The sequence below is a fragment of the Drosophila arizonae genome, chromosome 2 (assembly GCF_054131065.1).
Source record: "Drosophila arizonae isolate 15081-1271.41 chromosome 2, UAZ_ARI_1.0, whole genome shotgun sequence".
NCBI classification, from domain to species: Eukaryota; Metazoa; Arthropoda; class Insecta; order Diptera; family Drosophilidae; genus Drosophila; species Drosophila arizonae.
The window spans coordinates 5,674,244-5,696,179 of NC_142922.1; the positions used below are offsets into that span (position 1 = coordinate 5,674,244).

General features: G+C 43.2%; 6 protein-coding genes across 7 annotated transcripts; 4 read left to right on the forward strand and 2 right to left on the reverse strand.

The window, feature by feature from the left end:
* The first annotated feature begins 20 nt into the window (after positions 1-20).
* LOC108610516 (copper homeostasis protein cutC homolog) lies at positions 21-1,374 on the forward strand. The gene has a single exon (XM_018002669.2). It carries the CDS (start codon positions 363-365, stop codon positions 1,143-1,145), a length of 783 nt encoding a protein of 260 aa, XP_017858158.1. The 5' UTR covers positions 21-362; the 3' UTR covers positions 1,146-1,374.
* Positions 1,375-1,382: 8 nt separating this feature from the next.
* Positions 1,383-4,802, reverse strand: LOC108610416 (NF-kappa-B-activating protein). Its single transcript, XM_018002510.2, has one exon. It carries the CDS (start codon positions 4,535-4,537, stop codon positions 3,122-3,124), a length of 1,416 nt encoding a protein of 471 aa, XP_017857999.1. The 5' UTR covers positions 4,538-4,802; the 3' UTR covers positions 1,383-3,121.
* LOC108610542 (uncharacterized) lies at positions 1,482-2,655 on the forward strand. The gene is made up of 3 exons (XM_089462676.1): positions 1,482-1,745; positions 1,985-2,372; positions 2,430-2,655. The coding sequence occupies exons 1-3, from the start codon at positions 1,482-1,484 to the stop codon at positions 2,576-2,578; spliced, it is 801 nt and encodes a 266-aa protein (XP_089318802.1). The 3' UTR covers positions 2,579-2,655.
* A 100-nt stretch (positions 4,803-4,902) lies between the features above and the next one.
* On the forward strand, positions 4,903-8,662 carry gammaCOP (coat protein (coatomer) gamma). Of its 2 annotated transcripts, XM_018002353.2 has the most exons (6): positions 4,903-5,102; positions 5,397-6,052; positions 6,106-7,573; positions 7,647-7,832; positions 7,914-8,066; positions 8,129-8,662. In XM_018002353.2, the coding sequence occupies exons 1-6, from the start codon at positions 5,063-5,065 to the stop codon at positions 8,257-8,259; spliced, it is 2,634 nt and encodes an 877-aa protein (XP_017857842.1). In that variant the 5' UTR covers positions 4,903-5,062; the 3' UTR covers positions 8,260-8,662. The 2 variants fall into 2 exon arrangements, with proteins under 2 accessions (XP_017857842.1, XP_089318798.1); XM_089462672.1 differs by lacking the exon at positions 4,903-5,102 and having other exon boundaries at positions 5,118-6,052.
* A 275-nt stretch (positions 8,663-8,937) lies between these two features.
* Positions 8,938-14,053, reverse strand: pygo (pygopus family PHD finger). The gene is made up of 3 exons (XM_018002365.2): positions 13,260-14,053; positions 10,511-13,174; positions 8,938-10,432 (listed from the first exon to the last, which is right to left on the reverse strand). The coding sequence occupies exons 2-3, from the start codon at positions 13,003-13,005 to the stop codon at positions 10,312-10,314; spliced, it is 2,616 nt and encodes an 871-aa protein (XP_017857854.1). The 5' UTR covers positions 13,006-13,174; positions 13,260-14,053; the 3' UTR covers positions 8,938-10,311.
* A 243-nt stretch (positions 14,054-14,296) lies between these two features.
* Positions 14,297-21,810, forward strand: rod (kinetochore component rough deal). The gene is made up of 16 exons (XM_018002339.2): positions 14,297-14,498; positions 14,562-14,899; positions 14,960-15,295; positions 15,358-15,560; positions 15,622-15,830; positions 15,891-16,148; positions 16,207-16,664; positions 16,732-18,002; positions 18,066-18,457; positions 18,524-18,866; positions 18,924-19,086; positions 19,145-19,779; positions 19,852-20,054; positions 20,114-20,736; positions 20,795-21,428; positions 21,496-21,810. The coding sequence occupies exons 1-16, from the start codon at positions 14,403-14,405 to the stop codon at positions 21,604-21,606; spliced, it is 6,273 nt and encodes a 2,090-aa protein (XP_017857828.1). The 5' UTR covers positions 14,297-14,402; the 3' UTR covers positions 21,607-21,810.
* Positions 21,811-21,936: the final 126 nt, after the last annotated feature.

Here is a 21,936-nt window from a genome sequence, read left to right on the forward strand (position 1 = left end):
CACTGTGCCACTGCTTTAGCAATAAAACAATTTATTTTACGTTATGTCTTAATACAAAAAGCAGATATCTAAAGTTCAGTTCGCTTTAAGGCTGTTTACAGCTACCAGTAATGTTCTGTAATTTAATTTTTTAAATTTAATTTTTAAAATTAAATTAACTTGTTAAACATTTTTACTCGATACCACTGGTCAGTGTCGATACTAAACGAATGTAGCAGAAGCTGTTAATGTTCTTCTTCATGTTCAGTTCGCTGTTAATCAGAAGCTGTGAAAACCACTCAAAAGTTGGAAAATAAACAGTGTTAGTAATAAAAAAAAAATACTTACAACACAATTATATTAATTAATTTAAACGCTGCAAAATGTCAGCTCATGATATAAAGTTGGAAGTATGTGTAGATTCAATAAAATCAGCATTTGCGGCTGAAGAAGGCGGCGCGGCTCGCATTGAACTTTGTGCTGCCCTACAAGAGGGTGGCCTAACACCCACCATTGGAACTTTGAAGACTCTCAAGGAATTACCGTTTACTTTGCCAATACATTGCATGCTGCGCCCGCGACGTGGCACCGATTTTGTCTACAGCGAGGAAGAGCTACGAGCGGTACTAACCGACATGGAATTACTGCGTTCCCATGGCGCTGATGGATTTGTCTTTGGCGCGCTTACTCCAGAGAGAACAATCGATGTGGACAAGTGTCGACGTGTAATGGAGCAGTCGTATGGTCTGCCTGTAACCTTTCATCGGGCCTTCGATCTCACCGACAACAAATATATGCACGAGAATGTCGAATTGCTAAAGGAACTGGGCTTCAAACGTGTGCTTAGCAGTGGCTTTCGTGCATCTGCTGCCGAAGGCGTTGAAGCCTTAGCACAGTTAATAGCAAAGCATCATCGTGACATGATTATAATGCCAGGGGCCGGCATTAAGGTGTCCAATCTGGAAGAGATTCTAACATTCAGTCGTTGCTTAGAATTTCATGCGTCTGCCCTAGACACAGCCAGCGAAGATTACAGCGCACCGACAACTACGCGCATGGAATGCGATGTAACCATGGGGAAACAGGACATCGATCCGTACTATGGCACGAACGCATACGTAGTGCGCAAAATGGTGGTAATTGCCAATGCTATGAGCTGCAGATAGAAGACTATTACATTTAAGTTAAATTAGTTTATGCTAATTATCTTTAGAATGTACATACAGATATGTCCAATAGTTTATTAAATAATCATAAGTTGCAACAAACATTTTATTCTATATAACATCCAGATGTACTAAAACTTTTTGAAATGGTAGTTGTATGAGCTATCGATATAGTACTATGTATTTATCGATGTGTATGTATAATAGAAATATCGATTTCTTTGAGAAACATTTGAATTTTATTTGTATTTAGAACATCATATTTGGTTAACTTACAAAAAATTTAAATTATTAAGCACTTAAATTAAAATCCATTGAAGCTCACCAGTCCTCGTAATGGATACGTTAGGCGATTATGCAATGCTCGTGGGCTTTGATCAGCAATTGGACTACGTGGAGCAAATGTTGCAAAAGGCCGACAAGTATAATATCAGACTTGTAACCCAGATCGACAATCTAAAGAATCTCGTGCAGGCCAATCAGAACATACTTCATAATTTGCAATCGAATGAGGCGCACATGAAAGCTTTACTGGAAGACAATCAGAAAGCAGAGCTGCATGCTAAAATGATTAGCTGTGCTAAACGTTTAAAAAGAAAGGTAATAAGTAAGCCAGCTTGCATTTATGTATATAATCTGCAGCAGAACGTCTTACATAAAAATGCAAATTCTTGGCTAACAACACGGATGAATATCTCATATCTCTTATTCAATATCATCGCCTATCTTGTGTTTTTCAAGTTTCTTGATTTCCTCTTTCTATATATTTCCTGTTCTCCCCTCCAACAAATTGCTTTATCCTTTATTATTTACCCAACATTTGACAACTCGGTCTACAGCTTCTCGTCACTGTATCCTTGTTAGATGAGCTTGAGGCCGAGGATAGCCCCATTGACTGTAAGGAGGATCAGGGTTCCGAGTCGAGCCTGTCACAGCAAATGAATGGACTGGGCCCATCTCTGGTTTCCATCGGAAATGAGTTAAAATCATTGAGCGAGGATAAACTGAATGAGATACGCGAAGCAAGTCTTCTGTCGCAGTCGTCTTGTAAGGGGTCCAGCAAAGAACGTCGTTGCTGGACCCATTGCAGGACCTTGAACCAGAATGATTTGCATGCTAAAGAGCTCATGGAGTTGCGTAAAGCAACTGAATTGTTGTTCCAAGCCTTTAATCAATCAAACTCAGTGACTGTGGAGATCATATATCGGAACCACATTATGGAAAGAGGTATTTTTCATATGATACAATTGAAATTTTAAATACTATTTTATTATATGTATATAGTTAAAAGTATGCTGGACAAAAGTGAGCGGTTAGATTTAAAATCCAAGATCCTTAATACAATCAAAATTCTGTCAAAAAAACTGCTAAGAGCCTTGATTAAACAAAAAGAATTACATCTTTCAAACGGTCTCATGAAAGTTTCAAATTAAATTTTCCCGATATGAAATTGAAAATCTAAACTGGTAAAAATTTTAGTTGCTAAAATAAATAAATAAAATATAATATACATATTTTATTTTCCATTCACTATACCGCTAATATTATATAATAATACCGCTAACTTTTCGCTGATCGAAATGACAATTAATCTGCATGAATATAATGTAAAAATGTATATGTAAATGCGCCAAAATAAAAATATAGTTTCGCAATAGTTTTCACCGACTTCTCGTGAAGTTACGTACTAGCTGATGGTAGTCATAATAGTGAGCTATCGAGTTGTGAGTAAACCATTTAACTTTCCATTTCGTCTGAGCAAATTTTGAAATCTTTTTCAATGTAGAATGGAAATTACAGGTATGATAGAAGTATTTTATTTTTTTTTTTTTTTACAATTTTTAATTCTAGAGAGACAAATAATATTCTCAATTAAATCATACATATTTTCGCACAAAATAAATTTGTACCATTTTTTTACAAATAGTTTAGCACGACATAAATATAAATTTTAATTTCGTACTACCGTCATATTACTACTTCTTATCCTTAGCTTGCAGTTTGGAGTTAATCATGTCCTTGAATTGTGTTAATATCTTATTCTCGCGCTTTTGTCGCTCCTCCTTGCTAAACATGGCCAAGGCACGTTTCTCATCTGCCGAATAAAGTTGATTTTCCTTGCGAATACGCACAGCTTCCATGCGACGATGCCGGCTACCGCTCATCACGTAACCCACCGATTCGAAATTGGCAATCTCATCCGATGTCAGGCCGATTTCTCCACGTCGTGGTATGCGCTTGCCTTCCGCGATGTAAGCAGCCATTGCAGCACCTTCACCCGGAAGCAGAGCTCGTCCAAAGTCCTTTTGATTCAGGCTGCCGCCAGAGCGTAAGGACGGACCCACGTCTTCCTCGTTCTTAGATCCATTCGCTTTTGACTTGGACTTTGATGAACTAGATGAAGTCTTCTTTTCGGACTCCGATTTCTTCTTCTTCTTTTTCTTTTTCTTGTTCTTTTTACTTGAGCTTTTTTTGGCTTTCTTTTTTGGCGGTTTTTTTATGCCGTCCGCTGTCTTTTCTAGCCAAAGTTCCTCCTCATCATCACTCTCTGAACTATCGTCATCGTCGCTTGAGCTATCTTCGCTGCTGGAACTTGATGAGGATGAGCTGGAGGAGGCTGAGTCAGATGAGCTACTGGAAGTGCCTCTGTTCTTTTTCTTCTTTTTGATTTTCTTTGCCTTCTTTTTTGACTTTTTGGATGATTTCTTATTTTTCTTTTTCTTCTTTTTGGGCCCCACATAGGAACCCTTAACTAATTCCACATCATGGGTGCTTGAACGCGTCGGACTTGTGCCCCAAACCTCTGGCACGCCTTCCTCGCCAATGCGTACACGTTGCGCGCGTCTCGCACTTAAAGCCTTTGAGTCCCTCGGATTACCGCCACCTCGGTGTGAATAATTTTTCCTACTAGGCCGCTCAGCCGGATCGTTTATGAAGCTACGTTCCGGTGCACGTCCTCGAAATGGATTGCTTTGCCTGTCGTTGTTTTCGTGATAGCGGTCGTTAGGCCAACGCTCAACAGACTCTTTTCTCTGTTTCACAGGACTTCGGCTACGGTTGCGATGGCGACTCCGACTACGTGAGGCGGATCTGTTTGAGCTGCTACTGCTACTAACGCTGCTTCCTGTGCTGCTGCTACTGCTCCCAGTACTCAATGAGCGGTCACGCTCGCTCTGTCGTCGTGGAGGCGAATCGCGTTGCTTCGAGCTGCGACGGTTTTGCCGCGAAGGAGACTTCTCATACCCATTTTTGTGCGGTCTATCTCGTTCTCTATTCTTAGATCCTGCCACCGGCTTGTAAGCTTCCCGCCTGTCGGTGCGCGTACGTGATTTGTCGTAGTCGTGTCGATCTCTTCGTGGACTCCGAGAGCGGCTTCTGGTGCGCGAGCGCATTTTTTTATTTCGTTATTTAATATTTGATTTTCTTTTACATGAAAATAAATGTCATGAAAACGTTTTGGTTTTATATGTTGATATCGTAATAAGTCATAGATGCTAGCAATCGAAATTCGATATTTAGACATGCACTTCGATTAGTAAACAAATATAGCTGGAATTCATATTTCATTCCGCCATTAGGCATTAAATAACAATAACGGAATGAGTAGTAATAAAACAGCTAATACATCAATTTAGAGTTTTTATTCAGCTTAAAAGAAAATGAAACATGTCGATATATTGTTTACAATAAAATCAAATTGAACATATCGATAGTGCAAAACATCTGAACAATGAATGTGACTGTGGGACAAATGTTAAAGTAGGCAGCAACGTTTACATCTGAATGGTGAATACTGGACTTCTTCTTGCTGTGTAGTGTGACGTGTACGCGTAGCGAAAAATCAGTGATTTTTCTTTATACAATTTCACAATTTAATTCGTTTTTTTTGACACGTTTCTAAAGTAAGCATCACAAGAATGGGTTCATTTCGTCGTGAGAAGGATGAGGAGGAGGATGGTAAGTAACTGCCAAACACCGAAATTGTACTAACAGCGACGCCGGAGCGCCAACAAAACATCAACTGCCAACTAATAATTGAAGAAGGTGCTCTGCTGGCAATCATAAAAACCGGAGCACAACAATATTAACACACCCATACATACACAAACAGACACTGAATAAACCCGAACAACACACTCTACACTCAATTGCTTTCAAGTTCTAATGATATTTATTGCCTACTGCCGGTTCGATAAAAACATAAAATGAAATATTTTATTTCGAATTCGCGAAACAAACGGAATACTACAGGTCCCACGAATGCGTACCAAAATCTGGAGAAGACCTCAGTGCTGCAGGAGACGCGTACATTTAATGAAACTCCAGTAAATGCACGCAAATGCATCCACATACTTACCAAGATCCTCTACCTGATTAATCAGGGCGAGCAGCTGGTAGCCAGAGAGGCAACTGATTGCTTCTTTGCCATGACCAAGCTGTTCCAGTCCAAAGATGTGGTGCTGCGCCGCATGGTCTATCTGGGCATCAAGGAGCTGAGCTCCATTGCCGAGGATGTGATCATTGTGACCAGCTCACTGACAAAGGACATGACCGGCAAAGAGGATCTATATCGTGCCGCTGCCATACGTGCCCTCTGTAGTATCACAGATCACACAATGCTCCAGGCCGTCGAGCGCTACATGAAGCAATGCATCGTGGACAAAAATGCGGCTGTTTCGTGTGCCGCTTTGGTTAGTTCGCTACGTCTGGCGAACACCGCCGGCGACGTTGTCAAACGCTGGGCAAACGAGGCTCAGGAAGCCCTAAACAGCGATAACATTATGGTACAGTATCATGCTTTGGGGCTGCTGTATCATATACGAAAATCGGATCGCCTGGCCGTCTCCAAGTTGGTTAACAAACTGACGCGTGGATCGCTCAAGAGTCCCTACGCAGTGTGCATGCTGGTAAGTGGGAATCTTTTATATTAGGTTACCCTTATTAAAATACTTGTTTACAGATACGCATTGCTTGCAAACTGATCGAGGAGGAGGACATACCTGCAGAAGAGCTGGCCGACTCACCTTTGTACACGTTTATCGAGTCCTGTCTGCGCCACAAGAGCGAAATGGTCATATATGAAGCGGCCCATGCCATTGTCAATATGAAGAACACAAATCCACGCATGCTCTCGCCAGCGTTCTCCATACTGCAACTGTTTTGCAGTTCGGTTAAGGCGACGCTTCGATTTGCTGCCGTTCGTACCCTAAACAAGGTGGCCATGACTCATCCGGCCGCTGTGACCACATGCAATTTGGATTTGGAGGGTCTGATTACCGACACGAATCGCTCGGTGGCTACGCTAGCCATTACTACTCTGTTGAAAACCGGCGCCGAATCCTCAGTGGAGCGTCTAATGAAGCAAATCTCAACATTTGTGGCGGAAATCTCCGATGAGTTCAAGGTGGTGGTGGTGCATGCTATTTGTGCCCTGTGCGCCAAATATCCACGTAAGCACACTGTGCTGATGAACTTCCTTAGTGGCATGCTGCGCGAAGAAGGCGGTCTGGAATACAAGACATCCATTGTGGACACCATTATAACGATCATCGAAGAGAATGTCGATGCCAAGGAGTCCGGTCTGTCGCATCTGTGCGAATTCATAGAAGATTGCGAGCACGTCTCGCTGGCCGTACGCATTCTACATTTGCTTGGCAAAGAGGGACCATTCGCGGCCACGCCCTCCAAATACATACGCTTCATATACAATCGCGTTATTCTGGAGAGTCCGATTGTACGCGCCGCTGCAGTGACTGCCCTGGCTCAGTTTGGTGCCTCGTGTCCCGCCCTGTTGTCTAACATTTTAGTGCTGCTTGGACGCTGTCAGATGGATTTAGATGATGAAGTACGCGATCGTGCCACATACTATCTAACTATACTTAACTCGGCCAAGCCGGAACTGTACAAGAACTACATAATCGAACGTGAGAATTGTTCGCTGGCGTTGCTAGAGAAGGCGCTGGCAGATCATCTGAATGGAGATCTGCAAAATCACTTCGACATTTCCATTGTGCCCAAGGCCGCGATCGTAAAGCCAGAGATCACCAATGATGTGATGATGGTAACAAGTGCACCGCGTGCACCTAAAATCACGCGAGAGGAGGAGAGTGCCGCACGTCTGGCTCAGCTACCGGGTATTCAGGTCTTGGGACCCATTCATCGAAGCACAGCACCAATACAATTAACTGAAAGCGAAACGGAGTATACAGTGCAGTGCATCAAGCACATCTTTGCTGAGTTTGTTGTATTACAATTTGATTGCCTTAATACGCTCGCCGAACAGTTTCTGGAGAATGTCCGTGTAGAACTGACAGTGCCCGAGGGCTTTATAATACGTAAGATAGTGCCCTGTCCAAAATTGGCCTACAACGAATTGCAGACAACATTCGTAATTGTCGAATTTCCGCGAGATGTCAGCAGTTCCATAGGTAAACTTAATCTAAAAGTTCTTGCGATTCAGTAGTAATTAATTTTGTGGCATTTTCTATTTCACTTTTGTAGCTACATTTGGCGCAACTTTACGGTTTGTGGTCAAGGATTGCGATCCTGTTACTGGAGAGCCCGACTCGGATGAGGGCTACGATGATGAGTACATGCTGGAGGACTTAGACATCACAGTCGCCGACCAAATACAGAAAACGAAGAAGAATAATTTCCAAGTGGCATGGGATGCTGCCGACAGTGAAGGTCTGCTTAAACTTATATATATACATCCCGTATTACTTAGAGACTCAAATTTATATGAATCATTGACATTTGCTTTTACAGAATGGGTCCAAGCCGAGGACACCTTTGTGCTATCTGCTGTGAACAATTTGCAGGATGCCGTGAATACCATTATCAAATTACTGGGTCTGGGCCCTGCAAATCTTTCCGAAAAAGTGCAAGAGGGCACGCATCTGCACACCGTACTCTGCTCGGGTATGCGATAGAGTCAGCATTGAGCATTGCCTTTTATATTAACTGTAATCCATCTCCTGCAGGCACCTTCCGTGGCGGCATCGAAGTGTTGGTGCGTGCCAAATTAGCTCTGTCCGAGGGTGTGACGCTAAATTTAACCGTGCGAAGCACAGATCAGGATGTGGCCGAGCTAATAACGGCAGCTATCGGATAAAATTGCGCACCATGCAGAGACCTAATCGTACAGCTGCGTACTCTGCATATATTATGATTATGAAACATATATTAAAAGCAAAGTTAATTGTAATCAAAAAATATATAATGTTATAGCTTTAAGCGATCGCCCTCCCTAAGACAATGTCAACTCGTCCAAAATTTGCTTGCACGAGCAGAAATTGGCCACAGTTGGAAATTGTTCTCAAGCCACAAAATAATTGCATCATTTTTTTGGGCATTTGTTGTGTGAGTTTCCCAAAAGCATAAACTCATCAAATCAATTTATATTTGTATTTGTTTATTAATGATTTAACCTATGCGTTTTTAGCTTAAGTATTCCAAAACTTAAATACATTAAAATATACGCAATAATAACTAAGGAATGGAGTAAACGAAACAAACTATTGTTTTTTATGTATGGATAATACGATCCGATATTTAAAACACTGAAGATTACGTGGAGTGGGTTTTGGAAGTGTGTAGCGTTCGAAATGGCTGATGGGTGGTTAACTCTTGGGTATATAAGCCAGGGAAATTGGTCAGTGAAATTCTATATAATTTAAAGCTGGTGTAAATATGATACAGAGATATGGCCTCATATTTTGATGCAACTGATCCCACAATAATATTTATTGAGAATCTGATTATCCCCTTTCCATAGTAAAAAGCATTCAAGTTTTCAACCTATTTTGTATGTATTTTTTGTTTTTTATTTAATTATAAATAACTTAAGTTGCAATTTATACAATTTCTCATTCAGAATTCACGCGTTAACTGTTAATGCTTAAATTAGTTCTGTTTTGCTGCATTCACTTAATAATTTCTTGTGCTTTCCTATTATTTTTATTTTGTTTGATTTTTTGTATTTTGCTTGATTTTATTTTAAATTTATTTATATATATATATATATCTTTTTTGTTTGTTCTCAATCGATTTCACTCGCATTTCTTTCAGTTTCTCTTTCTCGATCTTTAATAATTTGTAAATACAATTTCTCTTCAGTTCAATCGATACGTCAATACTCTTTCGCTTAGCATACGTATTCAATATTTTTTTATATATTTTGTGTCTGGTTTTTGTTTAAAATTTGATGCAAAATTGACGCAAGAGTAAAAAAAAAACACCACACGAAAGACCTTTTCAGACACTTCGAAATTTGCTGTACGTTACAATTTGAATGCTCATTGTCAGATCGGTAATTAGTGTTAAAGAAATCTTTATATATATACATATATATTTTTATCGCATGCATTCCACACACTTAAAATTCTAATAATTCGAAAACAAATTGTAAAATCAATTGTCTGGTCTTATCTGGCCCTTTTCCTTCAGCTTAACACATTAACGTAATTTCTCTTTCTCCTTCTTGGAATTGCCGATTTTTTTTTTTTTTTTTTTAATTTTTCATCTTTTTTTTTTTTTTAATACACACTGGAGTATATTGATATTTGCTTTTCGTTATCATCTATACAAATTTCAACGGTATCATTCGCCTTTTTCAGCGTGTATTTCAATTCATTTCTTTTTGTTTCATTTTTTTCCATTTCCGTTACGCTTATCTCGCTTTCTAGGCAGACAACGCCACGACTCATATGCCATGCAGATATAGATTTATATATATATGTATATATGTATACTAGGCTATACTATATTACAAATTAGCATACATATTTTGTTTTAACTTCTCTTAAGGTTTAATTTCTCTTCTCGCTTCTTGTTTTTTTTAAGGATGCGCGCATTGAGCCTGGCCGAAGCGAAAATTCACAACACGGCTTCGGCCATATATATAGATATAGGTATATATATACATATATATAAATATATATATATATATATAGTCGTCGCATTTAAATTGATGGTTTCGTTGGGGACCTTTGACTATTGTGAGCGCATATATTGTGTATGATGTATATGAATAGCCTAAACTGCTTAACATCTACAATTAAAATAGTTAATGCTTGGATATATTTATACAGAGTGAATGAGTGCTAGCTGGTGGTGGTTGTTGGTTTTGTGGTTACGATCGTTGTTGCAGTTGATTGGTGGCTCTTCAGCATTTGAACTTGACCATGGGTATATGCTTGGAAGACACACACTTGTCACAGCACCACTCGGCAAACACCTCCTTATTGAGCATTTGAAAGGCCGCCTCGGTTAGACCCACGCAGGTTCTACAAAATGGAAAACATATATATAAATAGAGATAAGCCTTCAGTCACTGCTTGGACGAGGTTGAAACCTCTGCTTACCTGTGAAAAAAGAAATTACAACCGGATTCACAGAAGACTGCCTCATCGTTGTCGTTGACCTCCTTATGACACATGCCACATGGATAGATGGGCGGCGCATTAGGATTCTGAGGATTGAAGACCATTGGCTGACCCGGTGGATACATTTTACCACCGCTCATTGTCATGGGTTTTCCCATAGGACCGCCCATGTTGCCCATGGGACCGCCCATTGGTCCGGGACCCATATTACCCATGGGACCCGGACCCATAGGCCCACCGCCGCCGCCGCCGCCAAACATGTTTGGCCCACCCATGGGACTGTGCCCGTGACCGTGATGATGTGGGTGTGTGTGCGCATGGTGAGGTGGCATTCCGTGATGCGGTGGTGGACCATTCATGCCGCCTGGTCCTGGACCCGGTCCCGGTACACCACCCATGTGACCATGACCCATATGTGGCCCAGCATTGCCGTGTGGTCCCATCATATGCGGATTACCGCCACCGCCGCCGCCCATGTGAGGCGGCATACCACCTGGACCACCTGGACCATGCATGCCCGGGCCCGGTCCCATCATATGGTGAGGCGGTGGACCGCCTGGATGCGAATGATGCGGGTGCGGATGATTCATAAGTTGCGGGTGCGGTGGTCCACCAAGATGCGGTGGTTGTTGTGGCGGCAACATTTGATTCATGCCCATGCCCATGGGACCCCCAGGTCCGTGTCCACCGGGTCCGCCTGGCTGCCCAACCATATGGACGCCCATAGGGCCATGTTGCTGCTGCTGCTGCTGTTGTTGTTGTTGTTGCTGCTGCTGTTGTTGCTGTTGTTGTTGCTGCTGCTGTTGTTGTTGTTGCTGTTGTTGTTGCTGCTGCATAGGAACATTTGGGTTCATTTGCTGGCCCATCATGGGTCCATTATTGTTGTTCATGTTGTTGTTGTTGTTGCCCGCCGGCGATTGTAACGGACTGGGCCCCGCATTAGGCATGCCCGGACTGGGACCGGCACTGTTTAACGTGTGATGTGGTGACATGGCAGGCGGCGCTGGTGAGGACGTAGGCACTGATGTGGTCGCTGTTACCGCTGTGGACGTCGTCGTCGCTGTGGATGCTGATGGAGCAGACGATGACGCTGACGACGCTGGCATTGGACCATTCGATTGCATTGTTTGATTGGGCACTCCGCCCAGACGTCCACCTGCCGCCGCTGGCGACAGATGTGGATGAGGATTTTGATTGTTGTTGCTGTTGCTGTTGGGATTGTTGCTGCCATTGTTGTTGCTGTTGTTATTACTATTGCTATTGTTGTTCGCTGCATTGCCGCCCATCATGTTACCGCTGTTGTTGCTGTTGTTGCTATTCGCCGGCGACATGCCACCAGGTCCGACTAAGCCACCCGGCCCAGGACCTGGCCCCGGACCCGGTCCACCGGACATGTGACTATGATTCGTTGGTCCATTGCCCAGCGGACTGTGCAGAGGCGGCGGACCCATTTGTCCATTATTCATGTGCGTCTGTTGCGGGTTTTGTTGCTGTTGTTGTTGTTGCTGTTGTCCAGGCTGTTGTTGACCACCCGGGCCGGGTCCAGGACCAGGTCCAGGTCCGGGACCCAGCGGACTGCCAATTTGATTGCCCATAGGCGAACCCATTGGCAGCGAGTTCATAGGAGAGTTTTGCCCGGGCATCGGTCCACCGGCGCCACCCATGGGCGATCCTTGCATTGCACGCGGATTCGGTCCATTTGGACCTCCCATGGGCGACAATCCACCCATGCCCATATGATGTGGGGATATGCTTGGTCCACCCATGCCGCCCATCGGACTTATTCCGCCCATGCCGGCCATTCCACCCATTGGACTGCCCATGGGAACTCCGCCGCCTCGCCCGTGATTCATGTGTGGCGGTAGTCCTACGCCAGGTCCCATGCCATGCGGATGTGGATGCACGCCAGGTCCCAATGGGCTCATGCCACGCATAGGTGGTGGCCCGCCCATATGATGCGGTCCGTGTGGCCCATGGCCCATTGGGCCACCGCCAGCACCAGGATGATGTGGATGCATATGAGGATGCATGCCCATACCCATTCGCTCCTCCCAATGCGGATGCGGTCCAAAGTGTCCACCCGGACCGCCAGCGCCGCCCATTTGATTCATAGCCGCCATGGCAGCGGCCGCCGAACTCGACATGGCCGATACCTGGGGGCTATCATCGAATGGATTGGACGCGACGATCGTATCACCAAAGCCGCCCATTGGCGGCGGTGGTAACAGATCCTGAGGTGTGGGCGGTGCCGATTGCTGCTGTTGCATGGAATTGGCAGCGGCAGCCGCCGCAGCTGCTGCTGCTGCAGCAGCGGCTGCCGCCGAATTGGCCGCATTCGATGTTTTCCGCCGTTTCTTCGGATTACTCGGCGCCGAGATAATATCCGTCGGGGGCGGAGGTTTAAAATCGGGCGGACAGAGGCCGCCCGCTGGACCCGGCAAACGATATGGCGCCATACCGATATTGTGGGTCATATTCGAAGTGTTTTTCTTCCGAATGGTGGCAGCTTTTCTTGAACAACGGGGCGAACGAAATATCTAGTTAATGGCGTCGTCGATCCGTGGGATCACGACGCGTCTATCAAAAGGCAGATTTTTGCCTGGCAAATGTTGTCCTCGCTGATTGCTGAACAGGGCTGCCAACCTGTGTGCCAGAACCAAAGAAAAAATAAACAAGGAACGCGTTGAATCTCGTGTTGCTATTTACTTAATAGGCTGCGGCAATTTACCAATGAAATGAGTCCAAAAGAATGTCGATCCGTGTTGTGATGATAGAAGCCGCCAGAAATGCGACTGCCTTGGTTATTTCAGAGCTGGCAACTCTACGCGCGCATGTCGTCAGCGTTGGCAGCGTCTGAGCAGCGAAGCGCCAAGCAGCCGCAGCAGCAGCACCTGCAGCACGAATAACACAATGAACTGCACGTTGCAATAATTGAGCGTTTCTTATTATTTTGATGTGATATGATTAATTGATTTTGATCGGAGCACTCCGTAGCGGTTGATTATCTTGACTCTGCTTTCGTTTGCGTTTTTTTTTATTTCAATTTTCTCACTTGGCGGCTCTTCTTCTTGCCACCGATTTTATGTTCTTTTTGCACCACCACCGCAAAGCAGCGGCAGCAATTTTGCTGCAATTTTTTTTAATTAATTACACTGGAAATGGCGAGCGCATTTTTGAGGGTTTGCACGTTTCAAATTTTCTAGCATGCAGTATTGCCGTTTGCGCACGCAAATTTCTATCGTAGTTTTTGGTTTTTTGTTGATGGCCGCGGTGCCTGGCTATATTTTTATGTGGAAATTGGTTGCTGCGTAACCATTTAAACACAAATAACACATATTTTTCGCTTTTTGAATACCACACTTTGTCATTTATGCATCAATGCGTTCAAAATTAGAGCGTAACTACAATATTTTGATGATTTTCGTATGCAAAGCGTCGTGGATTCTAAAATATAAATAATTTTCCTCTACTGTCAGCCAAGGTGACCGTACTTTAACAACATCCTAATACCAAAATTCCATTCTTTGATTTTTGCCTAAGGTGACCATTGCTTTGCGCGTGTATAGCATAACGATAGTGTATCTATTTTAGATTGAAGAGCAAATTTATAACAATTTTATAACTTCTATTCATATCTAACCTAAATTAAAGAACAAAATAATTAATAAGTTGGTAATTATTGATTAAATATTAATCCCATAAATAAATTCCACGAATAAAATTCCAACATTTGAATTCCAAACAGAGCTATCGATATACATTTATTAAGATATATCGACTCTCATCACTATTGGCATAAAAGTGACGCGTAAATTTTTGGCGCTGGTGGGTTTAAATTTTTTTTAGCGAACAAAACATTTAGTGCAAAACAATGTGGAGCAATTTTGAAGCATCTACGGTAGAGGATGAAACTATTTCGAATGCGTTCTCCTCGCGCAGCATATTCAAAATAAGCAGCGAAGATGGGGTAAATTCATTTGATATTAAAAAAAAAAAATTTAAATAAATAAAGCTATAATTGTTTGGTTAGGTTTCAAAATATCCTGCGATTCAGGCCGCTGTGCAAAGTGGCAAAATGGTGATATCCATAGATAAGAGCCTGATATTGCTAGAAGATGAGCTGATAGCCAAGTGCAGCTTTCTAAGTTTTGGCGCTAACATCGATGCGATTGCCATATCCAATAGCGGAAATCTTATTGTTTGTGGACTCACTGACGGCGAAGTGCACGGCGTCTACATAAAGGGCTTCTTGCTATTTAGTGTGTGCATCAAAGTGGAAGATATTAGTCTCAGCAGCGGCACCTTTACGAGCATTCAGCGATTGGGATCGCACTTTTACTTAACATGCAAGAATGGCAGCGTCTACTGGTGAGTGAAACCGAAATAGAAATTGAAGACTTATTCGCTCAACCAGGTGTTCCATTTCAGTCTCAACGAAATAAATGAAACTCATTTAGAGTCTCTAGCCAATGTCACGTTGAATGACAATGAGAATATGACAGCACTTCTAGACGATGTGACTATTGAGCGCACATCCTCGGGCCGAGCTGCCAACAGTGTAGATAGTGCGCTGCTGCTCAAAATGCCAACGACCCATGGCTATGCGATCAACAATCAGGAAGCGCCGCGTACAGATCACGATTTGATAATAAGTGGCGCACAGGATTCTTTCAATTTTAAGACCGTTTCCAATGATGTGACACGCATCGGTTTACCCACGCATTTGGGCAGAATCAAAAGTATTTTCAACATGGACATCTATATGTATGTTTAAGTTAAATATATTATCTATTGGATTGACTAATAACTCGCTCATCCGGTTACAGAATTGCATTGACTGAATTCGGTCATCTGTTGGAGATTTGCCCATTTACACGCACCTTAAGCTTGTGCCAATCGGCAATGAAGCGCTCGCTGCTCATCGAGGATTTGCTGGTCATGGAGTCCAGCGAGGAGCATCTGGAGCTCTTGATACTTACTAAGCCCACAGCTGATGGCGAGCGTTTCATCAAAATTGTCGAATATCCTTGTAAGATTTTTTTTTTTTACTTTATTGAATTCTAATTCTAATTATGGTTTAATTTTTTTAGCGCTCAAATGCAAAAACGAGATCGAAGTGCCGCTGCACACTTGGCTTATTCGGCAGCCCAAGAGTGCCGTCAATTTGTATTATTTGGCGGCTCGGGCAAGTAAAGAAAACGAAATTCCAGCAGAGGTGGAGATGATGATGGTTTCCGAAACAGATCCCAGTGATCGCTTAAAGAAACTGATAGCCAAGGGACGCCTGGATGAGGCGGAGGTAAATTTAATTTAATTTAAATGTTTGATAAAGATAATAATTCATTGCATTTCCTTTTAGGATTTTGGCATACAATTTGAGCTGTGCCTGCAGCCCATCTATGAAGCCAGAGCCAAACGTGTTCTGGTCGAGCTATGCAATGCCAACACAAACAGAGTGCAGCCCGATGAGCTGGAACAAAAATTTCAGATGCTGCTCAATCTGCTGGGTCAGATCGAGAGCAAAGAATTTATCAAAAATAATCGCATGATCAATTTAAGCTCACGTCAAATTCTAGAGCGTTACCTAAAAGAGATACACAAGAGATTGGATTTTGAGGTGAATAATCACGCAATATTTGTATAGCTCTACATGTTTACAATATATTTGCATATAGGACGATGAGCAGCATATGCTGGAAATAGATGAGCAGCTGCATCGTCTTAAGACGCTGGCTATCATCGATCCCTATGAGTGCAATACTGAGTGGCAAAAGTTTGTGTACAATACGAATCTGGTGAAGGTAATCAAGGGTATGTTCAGCACCGATATGCCCACCGCTTGCCTCATCTGGCGTCGTCATTCGAGCAGCGTTTTGCCACATCTAAGCGAGGATGAATTGCGCACGCTGCTGGGCTTTATACCCAGCACCACAGAGCCGCTGAATGTGGTGCAGTGGCTCCGTCAATTCGTGCCCATAGTAAGCAATACACATCCCAAAATTATGCCGTTCATAACGGACTGGAGCATTGAGATGACGCGTAAGCTGCAATATAGCGAACATTGGCCGGACATTGGTCTAGAGTTTGCCAGCAATATCCTGGAAATATTTGAAGAAGTTAAATTCATATACTCGTGCGTTACTTATTATCGGCTAAAGTATTGCTGCAATTATTAATTTATGCTTACATTATTTTCACAGCGATGTTGGGCGACAGCAGGAGCGTAATGTTGGCAAGCTGCGTGATCTGGTCAATGCGCTGCAAGATTTATCGGTATTAAAGAAGATCTACAAGCTCAGCTTTACGCTAGACAACTATATGGAGGACTCTTTAGATGGGATCGCATTGCGCATACTGCAGCGCGTGCATTTAGATAATTTACAGAGTCTGGTCAAGGATTTTCTGTATCCCATCTATCAGGAGAAGGGTCGCCAGCCATTGAATGCCATCAAACAGTATATTGGCCAATTGGTGGCCAATCGCCAATCGCTCAGCAATTGGATAGATCGTGCAATGGCTTGCGTTGAACTGCTGCACAATGAGGATAGTCGTTTGGAGAGCGCTCTCTCGATACTGCAGAATGCGCCAGTGCCTTGGCCCGAATCGGTGACACCTCTCATCAAGCTGCGCAATTCGACGCATCCGCTGAGCATTAAGATCAATGCCGAATATGAGATTCAGGTGATAAAGATCATGAAGGTGAAGTATGGCTGGCCAGCGGATGGTGCTGTTGACATCAATCTGGAGCTGTTTATGATGCGCATTGTCAAGCTAAACTTACCGGACATGCTGCAGGATATACACACGCTGACCAAAGCGGCGCCAGAGATTTCCACGAGCGCCAATTTCAATTGTTGCTATCAGATGGCTCGGCGTGGTCAAATTGAAATGGCCTATGAGTTCTTCAAATCGTTAAACACAAAAAATAATGACAATAAATGCGGCAATGTGGTTGAAATCCTGACCAATATGCTCGAGATGAGCTCCGGTTCATTTGTGAACGAAGCGAAAGTGCAGGAGCACATTAATCTGCTAGAGCTCTTCAAGCTCATGCTACCCCACGTGGATCCGATTTATATGCAGCGTTATTTGCTCATTAAGCATTGCTTCCAGCTGCGCCAAAAGTTCAATTTGCAGGTGCAGAGCAGCAGTGAATTGATACCAATGCACAAGCGTCTGGAACTGCTTAATAAGGGCATCGAGCTGATCATGTCACGCGCCCAGGCCACATTGAATGTCTGCGCCTTTATAGTCAACGAAATGGGTGAACTATGCGCCGCACTCAATTTGCAAAAGGTTCAGGGACTGTTGTGCATTAGCCAGCGCATGAACTGCCTGCCACTCAGCTGTGCGCTGGCTCATCACATTCTCGAGTTTGTCGACTGTGTGCCAGCGAACAGCAACGAGTTTATTAACTTTGCCATTGAGCTGTTGGCGCAGCAAATTTGCGAAGCCAAAAGCAATGGGCATGGTAAGTCTAAGCTTACATATATGGCAATTGACCTCATTTGATTGACTCCCCTTTTCTTTTCAGATACGCACTCATCGTTGCAGCAGCTTAATGAAACTGATCCCCTGTGCTTTCCGCTGGCCTACGAGCTGCTGACCGAGGCCATGTTGCACGAGCACCGTCGTCAGCGTGATCTCAACGAGCTGATTAAGTATGTGCGCGTTGCCGTCATACACTATCCAATGGATGCCATTGAGATGCACTATTTGGGCAAGGAGCAGAAAATTAATGATCAAATCTGTCGCGCATTGGATGGATCTCCCATTGCCTTGGGCGATACAACGCTCAATTTCTCCATGGCGCTCAATAACTCCCTCGAAGTGAAACCCAATGTGGAGTCAACGTCCAAGAAACGTTACTCCGTCTCCATGTTCGAGGAGATCGATGTGCAGCCACAGCAGCAACCGCAAAAGAAGGTGACATCATCTCAACTAAAATTCATACGAAATCATTTTATAATCTATATATTATGCATCTTATAGAAACGAATTAGTGGCAGTCTACCCATTGTCAAATTTTTGGCTCGTACGCTGCTGCTCATGATCATTGAGACGGATTCAAATAATTCGTTGATGCAGCAACTGCAGCAGCTACTGCCAGAAAATGTCAAGAACGATATTGATGGAGCACGCGCTGATTTCTTCTTGTCCCTGGAGCATTTGACCAAAGCCAAGGAGCATGATGTTTGGTACATTATGTCCCAATATTTGCTGGAATATCAGAAACAGAATCACAGCAAAAAGATCATCAATGAGGGCTTCATTACCCTCCAATTGCGACGCATTCTACGCAATGCGATGAATAACAAGGATGCGAATCTGATTGGTAAAGGTCTTTCACTGATAATTCCAATTCTTGATCTAATATCTGGATCCTTTTCAGAGCTCTTCACCATGCTGACCGCTGACACCGAGTCGCGTGCCCTACTGGATAAGCTGTCCATGGATATCAAAACGGATCAGCAGAAAATACATTTCCTGACACTTTCCGCTATGTACCATGAGCACATTGATGAAATGGACTATGTGCAAATATTGCGTGCCAAGTATGATAGATGATTATGAATTTTATTGTGCTTAAATTTGATAACCTTACCTCAACAGACGCAACAAGCTGTATTACTATTTGGAGTTTTGCCAGCAGGATCCTAGTATTAAGGGCAAATTCAATGCCGAAATGGACAACATAGATCAGTTGCTAAAGGAGTTCCACAATAAACGGCTTAATGTGCAGTTGCTGGAGCGCATGAGTTCCGATTTCGGCTTGGACTATCAGAAGATGCTCATTACACAAATATTGAGCATTTTAAATGCACAGGAACTGCGCTATGAGATCAAGACGGATACGTTTGGGGACGAAGAGCTGGTGATATTGAGCAGCGTGCAGGAGATTCGCGACATGTGCCAGCCGTATATAAACGAGATCAAGAACGTGGATCTCTTTACAGCCAAACTGAAGCAATTCATTGAGGAGATCAACATCTATTTCTATGAACTGTACCTGTGCGTCATTGAGATTCTCATATTTTTCGATGCGGCGCCCAAGCAGATGGAAACATGGATAAATATCTTACATTTCCTGCGCCACAAGATGAACAAACGTCGTCGTAATCGGCCAGGCCAACTGGAGACGGACATGTGGCTGCAGTCCCAGAAGGAGAACGGTGTGCTGCCCAAGATAGCGCGCTATCGACTGCCGTTTAAGCCTATTGTGGAGAAGCCTCTGAAGGACATACTCGGTGAGAGATTCTATTTTACTGTCTATATGATGTGCATATATTAATTTTATCTCTGTGATATTCCTGCTGCAGATAGCGAGTTGAATGTGGACAACTGCCAGAGCTGGTTTCCTCTTATACTCATGTGTATTGCGCTGAAGAACTCCAAGGAAATCTCCCAGAACTGTGACTACTTCTGCATGGCAGCCGTTAAGAACTCTATAGCCGAGTACAAATCGAAAAACGATTCAGAAACTTGGAGCTTGCATCCAACAAATAATGCATTCCTTAAATCGGTAGTATCTTTAACTAAATTTAATTTAGTTTATCTAACTTAATCGCATTTCCCTTGCAGATCCTTCGTTTGGTCAAAAATGTGCACAGTCCGAGCAAGGTGTTTCTAATCTTGTATTTCGTTGCTGGTTACGCGCCAGAAGGTGCAGATCAGGTGGAGGCCTCTTACGAGTGCTGGAAATATGCCATGAAGCACGAAGAGTTGACCAAAGATCCCAAATGCCAGGAACAGTTGGTCAAAATTAAGCGAAGATATCCCATGCAAAAGACACAGCATTTGCTCCACGTTTATGGCATGACAGATGAGAAACTGTTGCGTCTCGTCGAGCATCCCACTGAGCTCATCCACTGCCTCTATCATCACGAATTGATACTCAAGTCCAGCAAGGTGGACATCAATGGCCTTGTCAAGGAGATTTGTGCGCTGCACGAGCTCAGTCTCGATGCCATACAGTTTAAGCTGTTGCAGAAGTGGCTGTCCGTCACAATGGAGACTACCGATGGCACCATCATGGAGGAGACCTTCCTCGAGGATCACAATTGGCCAGAGAATGGCACCAATGGCAGTGGCGGCGACGAGACAGGCAATGCCAGTGAGAATGTTGTACGAGCATTTTATATACTCAGCAGCTGGCCCAAATCGGAGGCTGTGCAATTCCTGGTTGGCCTGATCTTTAAGGGCGGGTATGTCTGAAATTAACTCTTATGAAATCATATATTGATTATTGTGCTCCCTTCGCAGCCCCGTGAACACCTCCACGCAACTGCAGATGTATGAATGCTACTCGAAGCTCAACGATGGCAGCAACTCCTTCAGCAATACCATCAGCCAGCGACAGTTTATAACGATCAAGTGTGTCCACGAACTGAAGGCGCTCGGCTACAACTCAAACATAGAGAAGTTTGCGGACGATAGCTGCGATAAGATTAGCATCCTGAAGATGCTCTGGCAGCGCAATGCACAGAATTCGCTTTCGCTTGAGGTAATGGCTGACATTTGCCTGGGATTCGATATACATTTGCCCAAGATCTGGAACGGCATACTAAAGCGCATGGTTATATTCAATATGGTGCGCGAGCTGAATGCATTGGTCGATGTGCTCAGTTGTAAGCGGCAGCTGTTGCATCTCGATGGCCTCGCTCTGGCCTGGGATTGTGTGTTGTCGCATCCCCTCAAGAATGCGGTGCAAACACGCTCCAATGCACTGGAGGAACGACTCCAAAAGACGCTACTACGTCTGCAGGGCTGTCCGGTTGTGCATGCCCTGAATCTGTATCAATTTGCCGAGCTCTGCATGCTCATCCAACGTCCACACATGGCAGCCATTGTACTTATATTCTGCCAAAGCGCTGATTATCGCGAAAAGGTTAAGAAAGTAAGTTAGAATGGAGATTAAGATATAATTTGGCTAATTTCTAAACTAATTATCTTGTTCTTTACAGCTTATCACGTCCAAGCCAATGGATAATTTACGCCAGCAGATTCTGGACCTGGAGGACGCGGGCTTGTTGCCCATGGTTCTCAACTTTGCACTGAAGGAACTGAATCTCTAGTGTAACATTTCTTAATTTAATCAGTATACTATGTATTGAATGTATTATTGCTTACTTATGGAGAACAATATTTTTAAGAATATTAAATAATATTAAAATTTAAAATACTTTCACATTTCTTGAAATCTATGTAGTATATAAGAGTATTGAATATTATATTGTTAAATTGAATATTAAATATATTGAATATTGAAATATGGAAAATAGTTTTTGTTTATTTTTAATCCTATACAGTATATGAGTCAAAACCATATGTATATGTAGATATATATTTTTATTGATTATATTCAATTAATTACATTTCAATAATTGACCCTCTTTATAGTGGCA

Coding starts and splice junctions, on each gene's coding strand:
- LOC108610516 (XM_018002669.2), top strand. CDS start 363: ATGTCAGCTCATGATATAAAGTTGGAAGTATGTGTAGATTCAATAAAA.
- LOC108610542 (XM_089462676.1), top strand. CDS start 1,482: ATGGATACGTTAGGCGATTATGCAATGCTCGTGGGCTTTGATCAGCAA. Junction 1,746..1,984: donor CTAAACGTTTAAAAAGAAAG/GTAATAAGTAAG, acceptor CTCGGTCTACAG/CTTCTCGTCACTGTATCCTT. Junction 2,373..2,429: donor GAACCACATTATGGAAAGAG/GTATTTTTCATA, acceptor ATATGTATATAG/TTAAAAGTATGCTGGACAAA.
- LOC108610416 (XM_018002510.2), bottom strand. CDS start 4,537: ATGCGCTCGCGCACCAGAAGCCGCTCTCGGAGTCCACGAAGAGATCGA.
- gammaCOP (XM_089462672.1), top strand. CDS start 5,351: ATGAAATATTTTATTTCGAATTCGCGAAACAAACGGAATACTACAGGT. Junction 7,574..7,646: donor AGATGTCAGCAGTTCCATAG/GTAAACTTAATC, acceptor TCACTTTTGTAG/CTACATTTGGCGCAACTTTA. Junction 7,833..7,913: donor GGATGCTGCCGACAGTGAAG/GTCTGCTTAAAC, acceptor TTGCTTTTACAG/AATGGGTCCAAGCCGAGGAC.
- pygo (XM_018002365.2), bottom strand. CDS start 13,005: ATGACCCACAATATCGGTATGGCGCCATATCGTTTGCCGGGTCCAGCG. Junction 10,433..10,510: donor TGTAATTTCTTTTTTCACAG/GTAAGCAGAGGT, acceptor TCCATTTTGTAG/AACCTGCGTGGGTCTAACCG.
- rod (XM_018002339.2), top strand. CDS start 14,403: ATGTGGAGCAATTTTGAAGCATCTACGGTAGAGGATGAAACTATTTCG. Junction 16,665..16,731: donor GAAGTTAAATTCATATACTC/GTGCGTTACTTA, acceptor TTATTTTCACAG/CGATGTTGGGCGACAGCAGG. Junction 18,867..18,923: donor CAAGGATGCGAATCTGATTG/GTAAAGGTCTTT, acceptor GATCCTTTTCAG/AGCTCTTCACCATGCTGACC.